Source organism: Varanus komodoensis, unplaced genomic scaffold (assembly GCF_004798865.1).
Source record: "Varanus komodoensis strain SLA01 unplaced genomic scaffold, ASM479886v1 scaffold524, whole genome shotgun sequence".
Lineage (NCBI taxonomy): Eukaryota > Metazoa > Chordata > Lepidosauria > Squamata > Varanidae > Varanus > Varanus komodoensis.
Genome location: NW_025336119.1, coordinates 11308 through 25564, shown reverse-complemented (window position 1 = coordinate 25564; position 14257 = coordinate 11308). Strand labels below are relative to the sequence as shown.

The following is a 14257-nucleotide window of genomic DNA, read 5'->3' as shown; positions in this document are numbered from 1 at the left end:
ACAGTGATGATAGGTTTGTGTGTTTTTAAACTGAAGGCTGTTGTGATTGTCCTTTGCATTAGGTTAACACAGAAAGGTATGAAATGGAAACTTGGGGCATTAATCATGTGGAAGGTGGCTGGCCTAAAGATGTCAACCCACTTGAAATGGAGCAGACCATTCGCTTCCGGAAGAAAGTTGAAAAAGATGAGAACTATATCAATGTTATTACACAACTTGGCAGTGTACGTTCTGTTAGCTTCACCCTATTGGCTTATCAGGAGTGGGAAATGTCAGACCTGACAGCCAGGACCAGCCATCTGGGGTCTTAACCAGGCACTGTGGGATTTCCCGGATCCCTCACTCCTTCCTCCCAAGCTTCAATTGTTTGATGGTTTCATGGTTTTGTGCAGACTTTCCCCATTGTAATTGGTTGAAACGGCTCTCCTATGGCTTAGTTGTAGGGGATGGGCACCTTATTCATTGCAGCTTTTGTTCTGAGCTATATAGGAGTTGTCCGTGGTGGTGAATATTCAGCCCCACCTACAACTGCAATTGAACCCCAAAGAGTTTCTCCAAAATTGAATCTGGCCCTCGGGCTCTACCCCATCCTATAACAAAGCATGGCAGACTGTTTTCCTGCTTTGAAGTTCTGCCCAACCCCATCCACCCATAATATCAACCCCATGTTTTGTCTCTGGTCAGTCATTGATTTCATTTTGTATTTTGTAGCTGATGGATCACTGCATCAAACAGAACAATGCTATCAATATCTATGAAGAATACTTTGAGGAAGAAGAGACAGCAGTTGTTACAGATGAACCTCCATCTGCAAAAACGATCAATGTCTTCAGGTGATTTTGGTAGCCAAAAGCCACAATGCTTTGAGGATTTGTTTCTAATTCGGCCTGAGATTATCTTAAAATAATGGCTATTCTAGCTGGTTCCTGGACTGACGAACAAAGGAGCAAGCATGGCTGCAGCAGCCATTCCTGAAGCTACAGTGTTCTGTATTCATCTTACATTATCTGCACAGTCTACGTTTGAAGGCTGGGACTGCCTTTCCTAGATTGATTCCCCCTTTTTTATAGCTACATGTTACTTTCAATGGTTATCCACTGATGGTCCCTGAAAGCAAGAACTGTGAAGAAATTCCTGTCTATTTTCAGTTAACTTCCTGGGATGGGCTTATTAAAAGGAGATTTTTCCTTCCATTTATCCTCTTCAAGATTACTCAGGGCTGAACCTGATGTTCAGTGGTAGACATGGGACTGAAAAGACTTGTTCCCACCAAAGAACTGCAGGAAGGAAGAGCAGGGAGAGGGTAACGAGTAGCAGGTGGAGGACAGGATCATTAATCCTTCACCTACCTATCACTTTTCCCATAACCAGCGGAGGCTGGTGGCTCCACTCTGGTTTTTTGCGTGAACTTTAAAGGAGCTATGCATGGTGCTGAACCCTGTCCCCAAACTAGGCTTAGCACGATGGACAAATGCGCAGGCTGCAACCTGGAGCCACTGTTCACTGACATTGGAGTCACCCACTCCCACTGGCCGGAACCCTACTGGCAGCTGCTCCCAGATCTCTGCTTGCCCCATCAGGAACAAAATTGGCCGTGAAGAGGGAGTGGCAGGAGAACCTCAGCATGGGGCATAGGGTGCCACCCCCTTTACCTCACTCCATTCCCTTTATTACAGATTAACTTGATAGAATGCCACCGCCTTGGAATGGAAAGGGGAAGGTTATACCATAAAGGCTGTAGTGAGACTGGGGCATGAGCATTCATCATCCGGATGAGCTTCAAGTCAATGGGACCTGAGAAAGGCATAGAGAAGGAGTGCAGAAGCCCAGGTTGGGGGAGGGGCAAAATTGCCCTCTTGGGGTCCCATCCAGCCGTCAGGGGTCCCCCAGGGGCCATGCCACTTCTCTTGACCTCATCTACTTATCATTTGCTGGCTTCATGGCTCTTGTGATTTTTCCCTATTCTGAATGGTTGCAATGCCTCTCGTAACGTTCATTTACTGGCACCGTGAGCATTAGGCTGTAATATGCTAATCTTCTGAGTTCTGTCCCTTTTGTTTTTGACCCTCTCTTCTACCTCACTGTGGTCCCCTAATGCTTTTCTGAAATGGAGTGTGGCCCTTGGGTTGAAAGTGGTTTTGCAGCCCTGGCCTATGCTCATGTCTTTGTATTTTGCTTTATTCAAAGGGACCCAAACTCAATCAAAAGAACAGCCACCCATCTCTCCTGGCACCCTGACAGAAGCCGGAAACTGGCAGTATCTTATGCTAGCCTTGAATTCCAGCGGAGTTCCAAAAACATGAGCTATGACTCATACATATGGGATCTTGGTAAGAGGAGGCAAGACTGGCATGGTGGCTTTTGCATCATTTTCCTAGCCAGGGCTGGAGTCCATCTCGAATGTGGTCTACAGGGTAGGACTCTTCCTTCCAGCCCTGCCCATCCGACACACCATGGGAGATGCAGACCGCCTCCCTGACCCCAATTTTGCCAGACTCCCAGTAGCTTTGTCTTTGGGAACCTGCCTGGTAGCCAGAAGCAGCCAGGTATTCCATGCAGGCAAAGGAGCAGCAGGAGGGATGGACTACTGTGCCGCTCTTCCACAACCTACTTGGTTTCCACAGCAAACTCAGAGGAAAAGCAGCAGCGACGGAAGCATAGTGAGCGGGCAAGGGAGGTTGGACTCCTCAGTTTTTCTTCTGCCATTATCTTTGGTAGAAGATGATATTTTAACTAACCTGCCAAGAAATGAGTGGCCTGCATTTCCATTACTAGCCCCAGTTAGCGGTATAGCAAAGCCTTTTGCAGCCTGGTTATTTTTGTGATGCAGCTTCTCAGGCTATTCACACCTGGTTCTGCCTCCCATTCTTCTGTTTGGCCCCTCACTCCACCTGCGCTTTTCAGGTAAACTCGCCCTCATTTCAGGCATACTCAGGAGCAGACATGCATGTCTGTAGGTAGGTAGAAAAAGGGGGGGAAGTGACACAGAGACATCTTGCACCTCTCACATTAGCACTTGGAAATCTGGAGAGAATTATATCATGCATACAGTGCATTGCTCTTCAGTACAGCAAGCTTTCTTTCTCTCCCTTTCTTAGAAATCCCCAACAAACCAGAACTGGTTATCCGGCCCTCCTCACCTCTCGTCTGCTTAGAGTACAACCCCAAGGACTCACATATCCTGATTGGAGGATGCTACAATGGACAAGTTGGTAAGAGGAAATAGGTGACCCCCACAAAACAAAAGAAATGGGGGTGGTGCTGAATATGGGCCTTGACTCCTGCCCCTACCGGCTTTGCCTGTGATCCACACTAAGCTACCCCAACTTCTAGAGTGTAGGAAAGGATACAGCGGAAATTGACATGTGTGACTGAGGCATGCACTTTCAATGGTGTTGATTGTGTTTTGTTACTGCACTGCAGTCTGGTTCAGGATAGGGGAGAAACTTTAAATCCCCTGCACAGGCCAGTGACCCTGCCTGCAGGGATCGTGGGAGAGGGCTGAGGTTAGCGTTTCTTCAGAAGCTTTTCCTGATGTGGGCAACATTTCCGTCTCCTCCCTGCTATTGCCAGTCTTCACCAAGATTGCTGCCAGGGAGGCTTTGAGCTCACCTCCCAGCTTGCCGTCTTTCCCCCCACAGCCCAGCTGAGGGCTGATCAGTGGGCTGCGGACAAGGCATGCTGGGATTCAAGAGGCTGCCCAGAGAACGGCCAAAGGCTGCATGCAGGCCCCAGATTGCCTACCTGCGCCGATCTGGAAAGACGCTTTTCCATGGTTATCCATTCTTGTTCAACCAGTGGTATCTGTTAAGACACATTTGAAGAAAATCCCACTGGGGTGTGGGCTCAGAGTGCTTCTGTGGTGAATCTGGCATGCAGCCTGGGTTCACAGCTGTGTGCTCCCACCCACCCACCATTCCTTAGCTACTTTTCCCTGACGTTCCTGGCACTGGCCCACTTGCAGCCATCACTGCGTTCATCTAGCTGCTGTTTGACTCTAGGCAGCTTTCAAGGAGGGTAGCAGAGGAGAGGCGCCCTTGAATGACCTACGACTGGATGCTGCCCACCAACACTCTGTGTTGAGCAGAGTACTTTGTTCCTGCACTCTCTTTCCTCAACAGGCATTACGAGCAATGCCCATTCCAGGTTTTGGGGAGCAAAGAGTCTTCCACTGGCCTCTTCCTTCAGTGGCTCAACCCTCTCGCTGCCACTGTCACCTGCTCCTCTGGCTCCTCATCCTTTCTCATCAATTCCGTTGCTTGCTAGCTAGCTGGACAGGCACAGAAAGGGTGAGCAAGGAGGCAGGGGCACCTGCTCCTCTTCCTCGTCACTGAAAGGGTCAGAACAAGAGTCAGGGGGACACGCAGTGGCGAGGAGGCAGAGCGACTGTGGAGCAGGGGTTTACACCCATGATGGCAATTCATGCTTCATTTCGGGAGGAGAATTCGACACCACAGCGATGTCTCCCACTTGCAGAATCATGTGAGCAGCTCAGCACAAGCCTTTCCTGCCCAAGAGATGGACCGGCAGTTTTTAAAGAATAAACCTAAACAGTAGAATGCCTTGCTTGTAGTGGGGGCTGCTCAAAAGAAAACAGGAAACAAAGCTCTGACTGCACGCGCATGCTGCTTTCCCAGGCCCCCGTGTTCCTCTTTCGAGTGAGGACTGCCACAGCTGGATGCAGGAAACTGGGTGAGATGACCTCTGGCCCACCCGCTCTAAGCATTCCCCATGTTTTGAAGCATCTCACAAATACTGCTGAGGGACTCCTGCTCCCGACAGGAATTAGCCTTGGTTTGCATGGCTTGACTATGCCAATATTAATCTTTTCTCAGTGGAATGATTTCTCCCACAGATGGCAACCTGTCTTTTAGCTGGTTCTGACCGTGCAGGCCACCTTTGTACTCATAAGGCTGCTCTGGAGATCCTGTTCAGAGGGGGGACCATGGACAAAGTGGAGCTGTTTCTGTGACATTTATAGCCCGATTATTCATAATTGCCCCATTTGATTAACAAGAATGTGCCATTGTTTTAAGCAAGCCGTGAGGTCCCTGTTTGCCAGGTCTATTTACGATTCCACTAGTTTTTTCAGTCTCCTGTGCCCTTTAATTTAATTACATTGCCTTTTATATTTCGGTTGCCGTTTTCAGCAGCAATTGGATATGACAGGATACACGTTACAGGGACATTATCAGGCTCTTCATAGGTGATGGAAGGCAGAGCTGATTTCACTTCGTCCTTCACAGGCCTCTTCAGGCATGCAGTCACGGGCCAGTGAAATGCATCCTGTCACTTCCAGTGCTTCATTGTCATTGAGAGAGAAAGTCCCTGCCGCCTCTGCGGAAACGCAGCCAATCTGCTTGCATAAACGGGGGAGAGAGACCTCTTTCATATGAGTGCTTGATTAGGGACCTGTTTTGACATGGATTTGAGGGCTAAAGCATATCCCGGAGACACGGGGTGAAGTTCTCCAGCGGTACACATTTATTTTTTTCATGTAGAAAGACAACTTATAAATCTAAATAATAATCACCCCCATCATTGAAAGTAGTAAGTTGCTCCATTGCTTTCAGTGTGGGTCAGGCGATTTGTGAGTATCACTTCTGCCTGGGCTTTGAAAAATATATTCTGTCTTGTGAAAACAATGCAGCCAATAGAATGAAGGCATGTCAATTAGTTGTACAGGAAAAGGTGGCAATTGATTTATTTATGCATTTGGCTTGTACCACAGAATCATAGAATAGGAAGAGTTGGAAGGGCCAGAAGGCCATCAGGTCCAGCCCCCTGCTATTGTACGACACTGAGTTATACCATTCCATTCAAATGACACTTTTAAAATGTCTCTAGTGAGGGTGACCCCACAACTTTCCCAGGTAATAGGTTCCATTGTCGTCCTGCTCCGACTGTGGGGACATTCTTCCTGGTGTCTTGTCTAAAGCTGGTTTCTTTTAACTTAAGCCTGTTATTCCGTGTCCTGCACTCTGGAATAGATGAGAGGAGACCTTGTCCTTCCTCTTTGTGATAGCCTATCAGGTACTTGTAGAGAGCTATCATATCACCCTTCCGTCTTTTGTTCTTGAGGCGGAACATGTCCAGTTCTCTCAGTCTTTCCTCATAGCCCCAGAATCACCCTTATTGCCCTCCGCTAGCTTTTTTGGCATCTTTTAAAAACTTAAGTGCCCAGAACTGGACATAATGCTCCAGGTGAGGTCTGACTAGTAGTTAGTATAGGCATGTTTTGGAAGTGATACTTCTGCTAATGCAGCCCAAAATAGCGTTTGCCCTTTTTGCCGCTGCATCACAACAAGTACCCCAAGTGTATACGCACCCATTTGCCAAGCATGCAAATGGAGGTTGTGTGACAACTGCACATTTTTTTTAGGTGGGAAGGAGGCAGGGCTGCCTTGTGCATCCGTGCAGCAGCCCCTCACATTCTTTCAGTATTGGTGCAAGGGAGGTGTCGTCTCCACTACTCTGGCTTCTCTGGCTAAGACAAAGAAGCCACATCACCACAAACGAGACTGGCTAGTAATGGGCCAGTACGACACTTGTGTTTGCTCTTCTATTCCTGTGCCCACAAACTGAATAGAAAGCAAAGATGAGCACAGCGTTCTGCCTAAACTGGAGCTGAATTGGACCCCTTCACACTGTTTCTGCTGCTTCTTGAAGCAAAACAAGCTTCCCTACAACGCTGGAACCTGTATGACGTGTTGTTTGCAATTTGTTGTTGAGAATGGCAGGCAGAATGGCTATTAAAATAATTTTTGCTTTCTTTCTCTAAATGCTGATAATGGGACTGGCACTGAGTGACTGGCAGATCGCTTTCTAACCTTAGGGCATGTTTTGCCAGGAGGTCAAATCACTTTGCTTTGAGATGGCCTCCCCTCAATGCTACCAGGCTTCAATATGTAAAAGTAAACCTGATTTCAAACCTCATAATTCACCACTTTCTATACCTATCCATATGAGATGCTGTAGCTTTCTAGGGACACACCAGAAACAAAACAAAACCAAGGAAAGGGAAGGAAATCGAATCCCTCACCTCTCCAATCTGAGGACTCCTGTGTCTGCACCTGTCCTGACATTTTCTGAGTTTCTCACTTAGGGTTTCTATGCCATCTGGCATTACCAGAAGAATGGTCCACCAGGAAAATAGCAGGATAAATGGATAAATATTGAATACCCTCAAAAAGGAAAGGGAATTGTTGTATAAAAAGCCCTGCGCATATTCATCTGAAACCAGGGAGGCTTGATGGACGCTGGAACACTGTGGGTGATGTTTCTCAGTTGCCCTTTACTGCCCCTCAGCTTACTGGGACACCCGGAAAGGAGGACTTCCGGTGGAACTGACCACAGTTGAGCTTAGTCACCGGGATCCTGCCTACAATGTCATCTGGCTGCAGTCCAAAACAGGGACCGATTGCTTCTCTGGCTCCACTGATGGGCAGGTAAAAACCAGAACCGGATTAGCACTGATCGTGTATTTGATCGCATCGAGCCGCTGCATAATTCATGGCCTTTGTGTGGGAAAGGCGACACAATGGCTACACCCAGTGTCCACAGCTGGGGTGTGGGACATGTGGCCTCTAGGTGGTGTTGGGCTCCGATACCAGTCTTTCCAGCCAGATGAGCCAATGATCCCTGATGATGGGAGCTATAGTCCAATGTCATCTAGGCGCCATGGCTGCTGCAGCTTCACTCTGTTACTGCTGCTGTGAAAAGCACTGGGCACAGCAAAGGAAGTTGCACCGAAAGTTGTTGGGGAGAGGAGACAATATCTCCCACTCAGCAATGTAATCCTCTTGTGAGTGTTGAATTGATATTCCTCCATCTTCAAGACATTTCTCGGAATCGCCAGCTAGTCCAGAAAGGAGAGAGATGAACTCCCACATAAATATTTTTTGTGAATCCTTTTCAGAGCAAATATGGAAATAGACCGGGCAAGAATATACATATCAGACAACATTGTAAGCTGCCCAGAGAACCTTTGGGTTATGGGGCAGCATAGAAATGGAATTAAATAAATACATACTAACAAACCCTTTGCAAAAGACTGACTACACGTTTTTTGAAAAATAAGAAACACAGTTGTGCAACTTTGGGGCAAAAAACCCCCCTGGATAATTGCACATTTTTCAGTCTCTGAAAAATATCAAAATAGTGATAAACAAAAAGGAGTATCAATCAGAGCAGAGAAGGGGAGAACAGACAGGTTCTGCTGTGAAGAACACTGGGATACCATCTACAGGACCCAAGGATAACAAGAACAAGCCACAGTGAGCCCAGTTGTTGGTCGGGCAACTTGTGGGTTCTTCTATGAACACCCCCCACTCTGCAGTGCTTTCATGCCAATGGCTTTGAATTCCCCCTTTCCTTCTAGCACGCAGCAAATTTTCCTTTCTTGAGCCATCAGGATGTCCTTTTATGTATATTTTGTCTCTTTGTCATTCTTGTTCTTTTTGTATAGCACACTAAGATCTGGAAAGTTTGCATGAAACACACTAACATCCGAAAGGTTTGGATGGAACATTTGGGGTATACGGCAGGGGTGGCCAAACTTGCTCAAGAGCAGAGCCACATACAGTAAGTGCCAGGTGTCTGAGAGCTGCAAGGGGACGGCCGCAGGCAGTGGCTGTGGGCAGCAAGTGGCAAGAGGATGCCGTTCCTGAGCCTCAGTTTCCAAGCCTAAGCTTGGCTGCCCCTGCTGCATATCATAGGGTTCAAGCTAAGGACAAGGACAAGCTGGTATTTCGAGAAGGCCAGGAAACACGAGTGTTCAGAAAGATCATACAGGCCTTGCTCAGTGAGGCACGATGTCCACCCCATTTGACTAAACAGATTCGCTACTTGTTTTGGAAACAGGTGCTTACTAGAAGGCGCAGAAATTGAAGTTCACGTGAAAGGCCCGCGAGTGCCAATGATGAGGCTTCCGAGGTTCAGATTAGCATCTTGCAGTCCATGATAGGGTCAGTTCGGGTGACCACGGTATCCGCATGATGGTTACAATTCATATGATAGCATGGATGTTTGCTGCTGTTGCTGCATGTCCAAGGTTCAGTCTGTTTAAGATTTTTTATCTCCTAAAAGCAACAGGTGCAGAGTGCCTCTCCTCAACAAGTTAGCCAGCTATGCCATTTTGCAGAATACTCCATTCCGTTCACCCCACATCTATTTTCCATTCTATTCTCCTCCCAAGAAACCCTGCAGTTCACACTGGGCTATGTTGGATCCCATTCCCCTACCCCCTACTTAGGCTTTTGTTCTTCCGCACATTCTCAAGGCTGCCTCTCCCCTGGCTGCAGAAGGATCTGCATTTGGAGAATCAATTAGCCATTAGTATGTGCAACAACAGATGTTATAAGATTATCACTATCCTGATGAGTTTGAGACTGACCATCAGAAGCCACCCAGAATATGGTCTGGGGGTGGGGTGTGGGGGAACTGCAGCAATAATATTTCTCTTTGACAGGTCTTGTGGTGGGACATTCGTAAACTATCTGAGCCCACCGAGACACTGGTGATGGACATCAGCAGGAAAGGGATCCTGGAAAATGCTTTAGGAGCCATTTCACTGGAGTTTGAGCCAACCATGGTGAGTGTTGTCCAATTTTTGTGCTATGTGTGAACTCTAAGGAAGGCTTTGTCTTCTTGTTCTACTTCTTAGGGTTTGGGTATTAACCCAGATCTAGTTTGAGTTGCAAAGTATAGGGATAGGTGACCAAAATAGAAAGGATATGTAAAATGAGTTTTTTAATATCGAAGATAATATTTAAGAGAGAAATTGCAATAACAACATGCTCAGAGGGAAAGATTTTAAATTCCAGGGCTGCACAGAATAGGACTCTGTAATAAACAATGCACAGTCTTCATATTGGATTTTTCCCCTTAGAATTTTGGAATAGTTACAGAGGAGCAAACCAGACTTTTGTGTGTGTGTAACCTGTAGCAGTAAGAGAGTTGGATAAGGTGACGCACAGTGAAATTCTTATAGTTTGGAAATAACTAACAGCTTCTCTGACAGCAGGAAGATATTTTCATGTATCTTTCTGACCTGAGTACCAATGTTCATGTTGAAGTACAATTTCATGAGACTGGATTAGATTTCATGAGACCTTAACCTTCGGTATCCATCGGGGGAGATCAGAGTGATAAAAAGACTTGCCACACTGAACAGTCTGTATCGCCAAGTAATTAACCCTCCCTTTCAAAATGAAGAATGTATCCAGAAAACATTCACATGGTGTAGATCTGTTTTCTAGAGTTTTCTGGGCCAGCTACCTGAGGTTCTTTGTCATAAACTGAACACAGAGCAGGACTGCTCAAATTCCACCAAACATTGTTTAGTGAGTTCAGCAGAGAATTCAGCTCCTACCTTGGCAAGCACAAACCTAGTTGAATTACAAGGAGATTGCCAATTCTTCCAGCCCCTGTAGTTGCCACCTTATGCCCCTGGAATCCCTTCAAGCATAACAGCCTGTCATAAAATTACTTGGCTTCTTTCTTTCAATCCCAGTATGAGGCACAAGACTGCCATTGACTTACCAGGGCAATAATGACGGGCACCAGTGCCTTGTAAATTCATCCATTTATTGAGGAATCGTGCAACTACAAATAGCAATTTGTAGTTCATCTCCATGTGAGGGAGGACACACTTTCTACCGCCATATTAAATCTTCTAAGAATGTTTTTGCTTCTTTCACTGGGTTGTGGGAAATCAGTTGCAGCTTGTAAACAGCCTAATTTGCTCAGCCAGCAGTGACTGAATCTTCATAATCATCTTTATCTCTTTGTTACATGGTCAAGCAAACCCTTAATCACTGAGAGTGCAGGTTTTTGGAGAGCCAACGGGGAGGCTAATTTTTAAAGTACTTCACTCATGCGTATACACACAAACACCAGCACCATTGCTATACCCATTTCATTTCAAAAGTTGGAGGGAAAAAAATACACAGACAACAAAGAGCATAAGGTTCTATGTCACTGGGAAAATGTCACTGCTGCAGCATCTAATCAGAATAAGCCCAGGAACATGGGACTAAAATCCAGAGGACCAAGAATACGCATTTTCTTTCATATTATGATATGGTGACTTTACTCACGTGTTGGGAAACAGGGCATAACTTGGAGAATCCCTAAATGCCTAGAAATAAAAATACATTAGATCAAGCATTTTCCCCATGACTTTGTTATTTCTAGATGTTTTATATCTCTCTTCTTTCTGTGAAAGGGTTCTTATTATATAGTATTGTATTGATTTCATTTTTATACTGCCTAATAGCCAAGGGCAGCTCACAATGGGCAGCTTACTTAGGCAACTTAGGTGAAGTTCTTTTGGTAACAATAGCTGAAGACCTCTTTTTAAATGCAAAAAGAAAAAATGTTTCACAATTTAAAGCTGTTTAGTTTTTCCAATTTTATGGAGGAAATGGCCCTTGGGAGGCAAATGGGGAAAAACTGGGAAGTTTTCTCCCCAGATACCAACATTTTTCCTCCCAGGCCTTCCTAGCTTTACCTCTGAGTGAGGAGTGTTCATCTCACCAGCCAAGCTACCTCTTCTCCCTGTTGGAATGCTGCTATCATCTCGAATCCTTCATTTAATAAATAGATGTACATTTTTTCATATTTTTTTGCAAGCTGTACACTTCTTTCCCGTGCTGCAATGCCTTCCTACCTTCATTTTTCGGTCAAGTAGCTGTTGCCAGATTCTTTTTGTGGGAACGTTGTGGTTGGGTGAAGACTATTGTGACTATTGTATTCATTTAGTTCTTACTTGTTCACCACTTGGTGGCCACCAAGAACAAGTAATCTCTCATTTCAGACCAAAATCTTAGGTGATATCGTTCCTGCTCAAGTCCATTTCTGGGTTTTGTTATCAATACACATTGCAGCAATAGTTGCAAAAATATTTCATCTCTGCTCTTTTTACCACATGCTGGCCTGGGCTGGGAAGGGAAGGGAAGCCTTCATTGGGCTTTCCCTGCTCAGGGGAAGTAACAATGCCATTCTGTTGTGTTTCCACACAGCCAACCAAGTTCATGGTGGGCACAGAGCAAGGGATGGTGATCTCTTGCAATCGCAAAGCCAAGACTGCTGCTGAAAAAATTGTCTGCACCTTCAGTGGGCACCATGGCCCCATTTACTCCCTGTCCAGGAATCCTTTCTACCCCAAGAACTTTTTGACAGTTGGGGACTGGACTGCACGCATCTGGTCAGAAGAGAGCAAGGAATCATCAATCATGTGGACTAGGTAGGTAGCACATTATTTTGTCCTATTATTGATATCATTACAGTATTATTATTCTATTAGTTACATAGACTAATGACTGTAACCATCAATGCCTTGGTGGTGTCAGTCCAAACTTATGAAGTTCTCATGTGGCCATCATTCCTGCCTGAATGATGGTGACCACTTCGTGACCATTTTTGCCAAGTGTATTCATCACATGCATGTCAACATGGCAATTCGGTTGTGGAAGAAACAATCCCTTGTGTTTGTCCTAATCCTGTCCTAATTTGATTGCCATTTTGATTTGCTTGTGGGGTGATTTGAGGAGACACCATGCTATAAACCAGTTACTTGGGCAAACAACCAAAACTGCTAGTGGAATCCTCCCACTCCAAGCTATTTGCCTATCTACGAGCTTCAGAGGGTAGCCTGAACAGAGCCAGCAGCCTGATGGGCTTCTTGAACTGGAGAGGGCTGCAGGAAGTTGGAAGAGGCAGCAGAGATGAAGAGTGGGCTCTCCTGAGGGGGGAATGTGGCTCAGTGCATAGGACAGGGCCAAGTTCAGTTTCTGCCACCTCCATGTAGGGCTGGAGATACCACTGGCAGAGACACCGGTACCACTGAGCAGCCTTGCACAGCCTGGTGTCCTCCAGATGTTTTGAACACCTGTAACCCCCAGCCAGTATTGCTAATGGTCAGGAATTTTAGGAGTTGTCCAAAACCTCTGGAAGGCCTCATGTTGAGTTGGCACAGACAATGGCAAGTTAGAGAAGACTAATGCTTTGACTTGCTTTTAGGAGCTCCGTACCTTTGTATGTTGAGGGCAAAAGGAGACTCTAGAAGGCTGAAAGCAACTCACCCAGGGCTAAATTTAAAGCCTATATTAGAACTGGAAAGTTAGTGATCGATTACCTAGGAAGCTGGTTTATACTGGGTCAGACCTTTGGTCCACCAAAGGCCTTGCATTGTTCATACCAATTGGCAGCAGTAATCCAGGGTCTTGGGCAGCGTCCTTTCCTAGCTTTACCTGGGCGTGGTGGGGACTGAGTTGGGACCTTCTGCATGCAAAGCAGGCGCTTTACCACTGACCTGTGTCTCCCCTCATTCCAGCTTTTTGATATGTTCATCTTCTGGAGACATGGAATCCCGGACTTGAACAACCCAGGGATTCCTGTGTTGTTTCTATCACAAAATAGGAGGAGCCCATTGGTTGCCCCTTGATTGTAGCAATCTCACATAATTGTCGGCCTCTCCCTCTGAAACATCCACCTTTACACAAAATTGCATTTTCAGTGGGCAATGTGTGGTACCAACTCTTTGAAAATGAAACCTTTGGAAGCCCCCAACACGTGCGCGTTTATTCATTTTAACATCTAAGCCACCTTTTGGAGCAAAGCCCTCAAAAGGCAACTTACTTAGGAAAAGAAGCCAACTCAGTGACGTGTTTTTTGGCAGATACCATATGGCTTACCTCACAGATGGGTGCTGGAGCACTACTCGGCCAGCTGTCTTCTTCACCACCAAGATGGATGGGACCCTTGATGTCTGGGACTTCCTCTTCAAACAGAATGATCCTACACTCAGTCTGAAGGTGCATCCCAGGAGACAGTGGGGAGGAGAGCAAACACATCTGTATTTTAGGCTACTGGGTCCCAGTCTTTTTGTTCTGGAACTTCCACCCTCAAGGTGGAACATTAAGAGGAAGATCTCTGGCTTGGTTATATTGAAACAGTAAGAAGTCACTGGTTGAGCTGTTTCTGTTGAGCTTTGCAGTAACTCTTAACCACTGAACAGACTCTGGTGCTACACTGATGATCAAATAGTAAGTCTGAAAGATACATGGCTCCTACAGCTAGCTACTTCCATCTCTGTGTGTGGGCATGTTTGAAAATGGCACAAGCACGGGAAGGGCTATGGCTCAAGGCAGACATGCAGATGCCCAGGATCTCCAGATAGGATTGGAAAAACTCACACCTGAAATCCCAGAGAGCTGCTTCACAAAATTGCAGTGAGGGACATAAGCTCCAGTGG

At 46.1% G+C, this 14257-nt stretch overlaps 1 protein-coding gene across 1 annotated transcript in view; it reads left to right on the top strand.

Moving 5' to 3' along the window:
- The window catches only part of DNAI2 (dynein axonemal intermediate chain 2), a 17954-nt gene that overhangs the window by 2614 nt on the left and 1083 nt on the right, over window positions 1-14257 (top strand). The window contains exons 2-9 of the mRNA XM_044447664.1: window positions 63-224; window positions 712-833; window positions 2188-2330; window positions 3099-3212; window positions 7309-7448; window positions 9470-9592; window positions 12024-12247; window positions 13682-13817. Of these exons, the coding sequence (XP_044303599.1) occupies window positions 63-224; window positions 712-833; window positions 2188-2330; window positions 3099-3212; window positions 7309-7448; window positions 9470-9592; window positions 12024-12247; window positions 13682-13817 (1164 nt within the window). The remainder of the gene's footprint in view (window positions 1-62; window positions 225-711; window positions 834-2187; window positions 2331-3098; window positions 3213-7308; window positions 7449-9469; window positions 9593-12023; window positions 12248-13681; window positions 13818-14257) is intronic.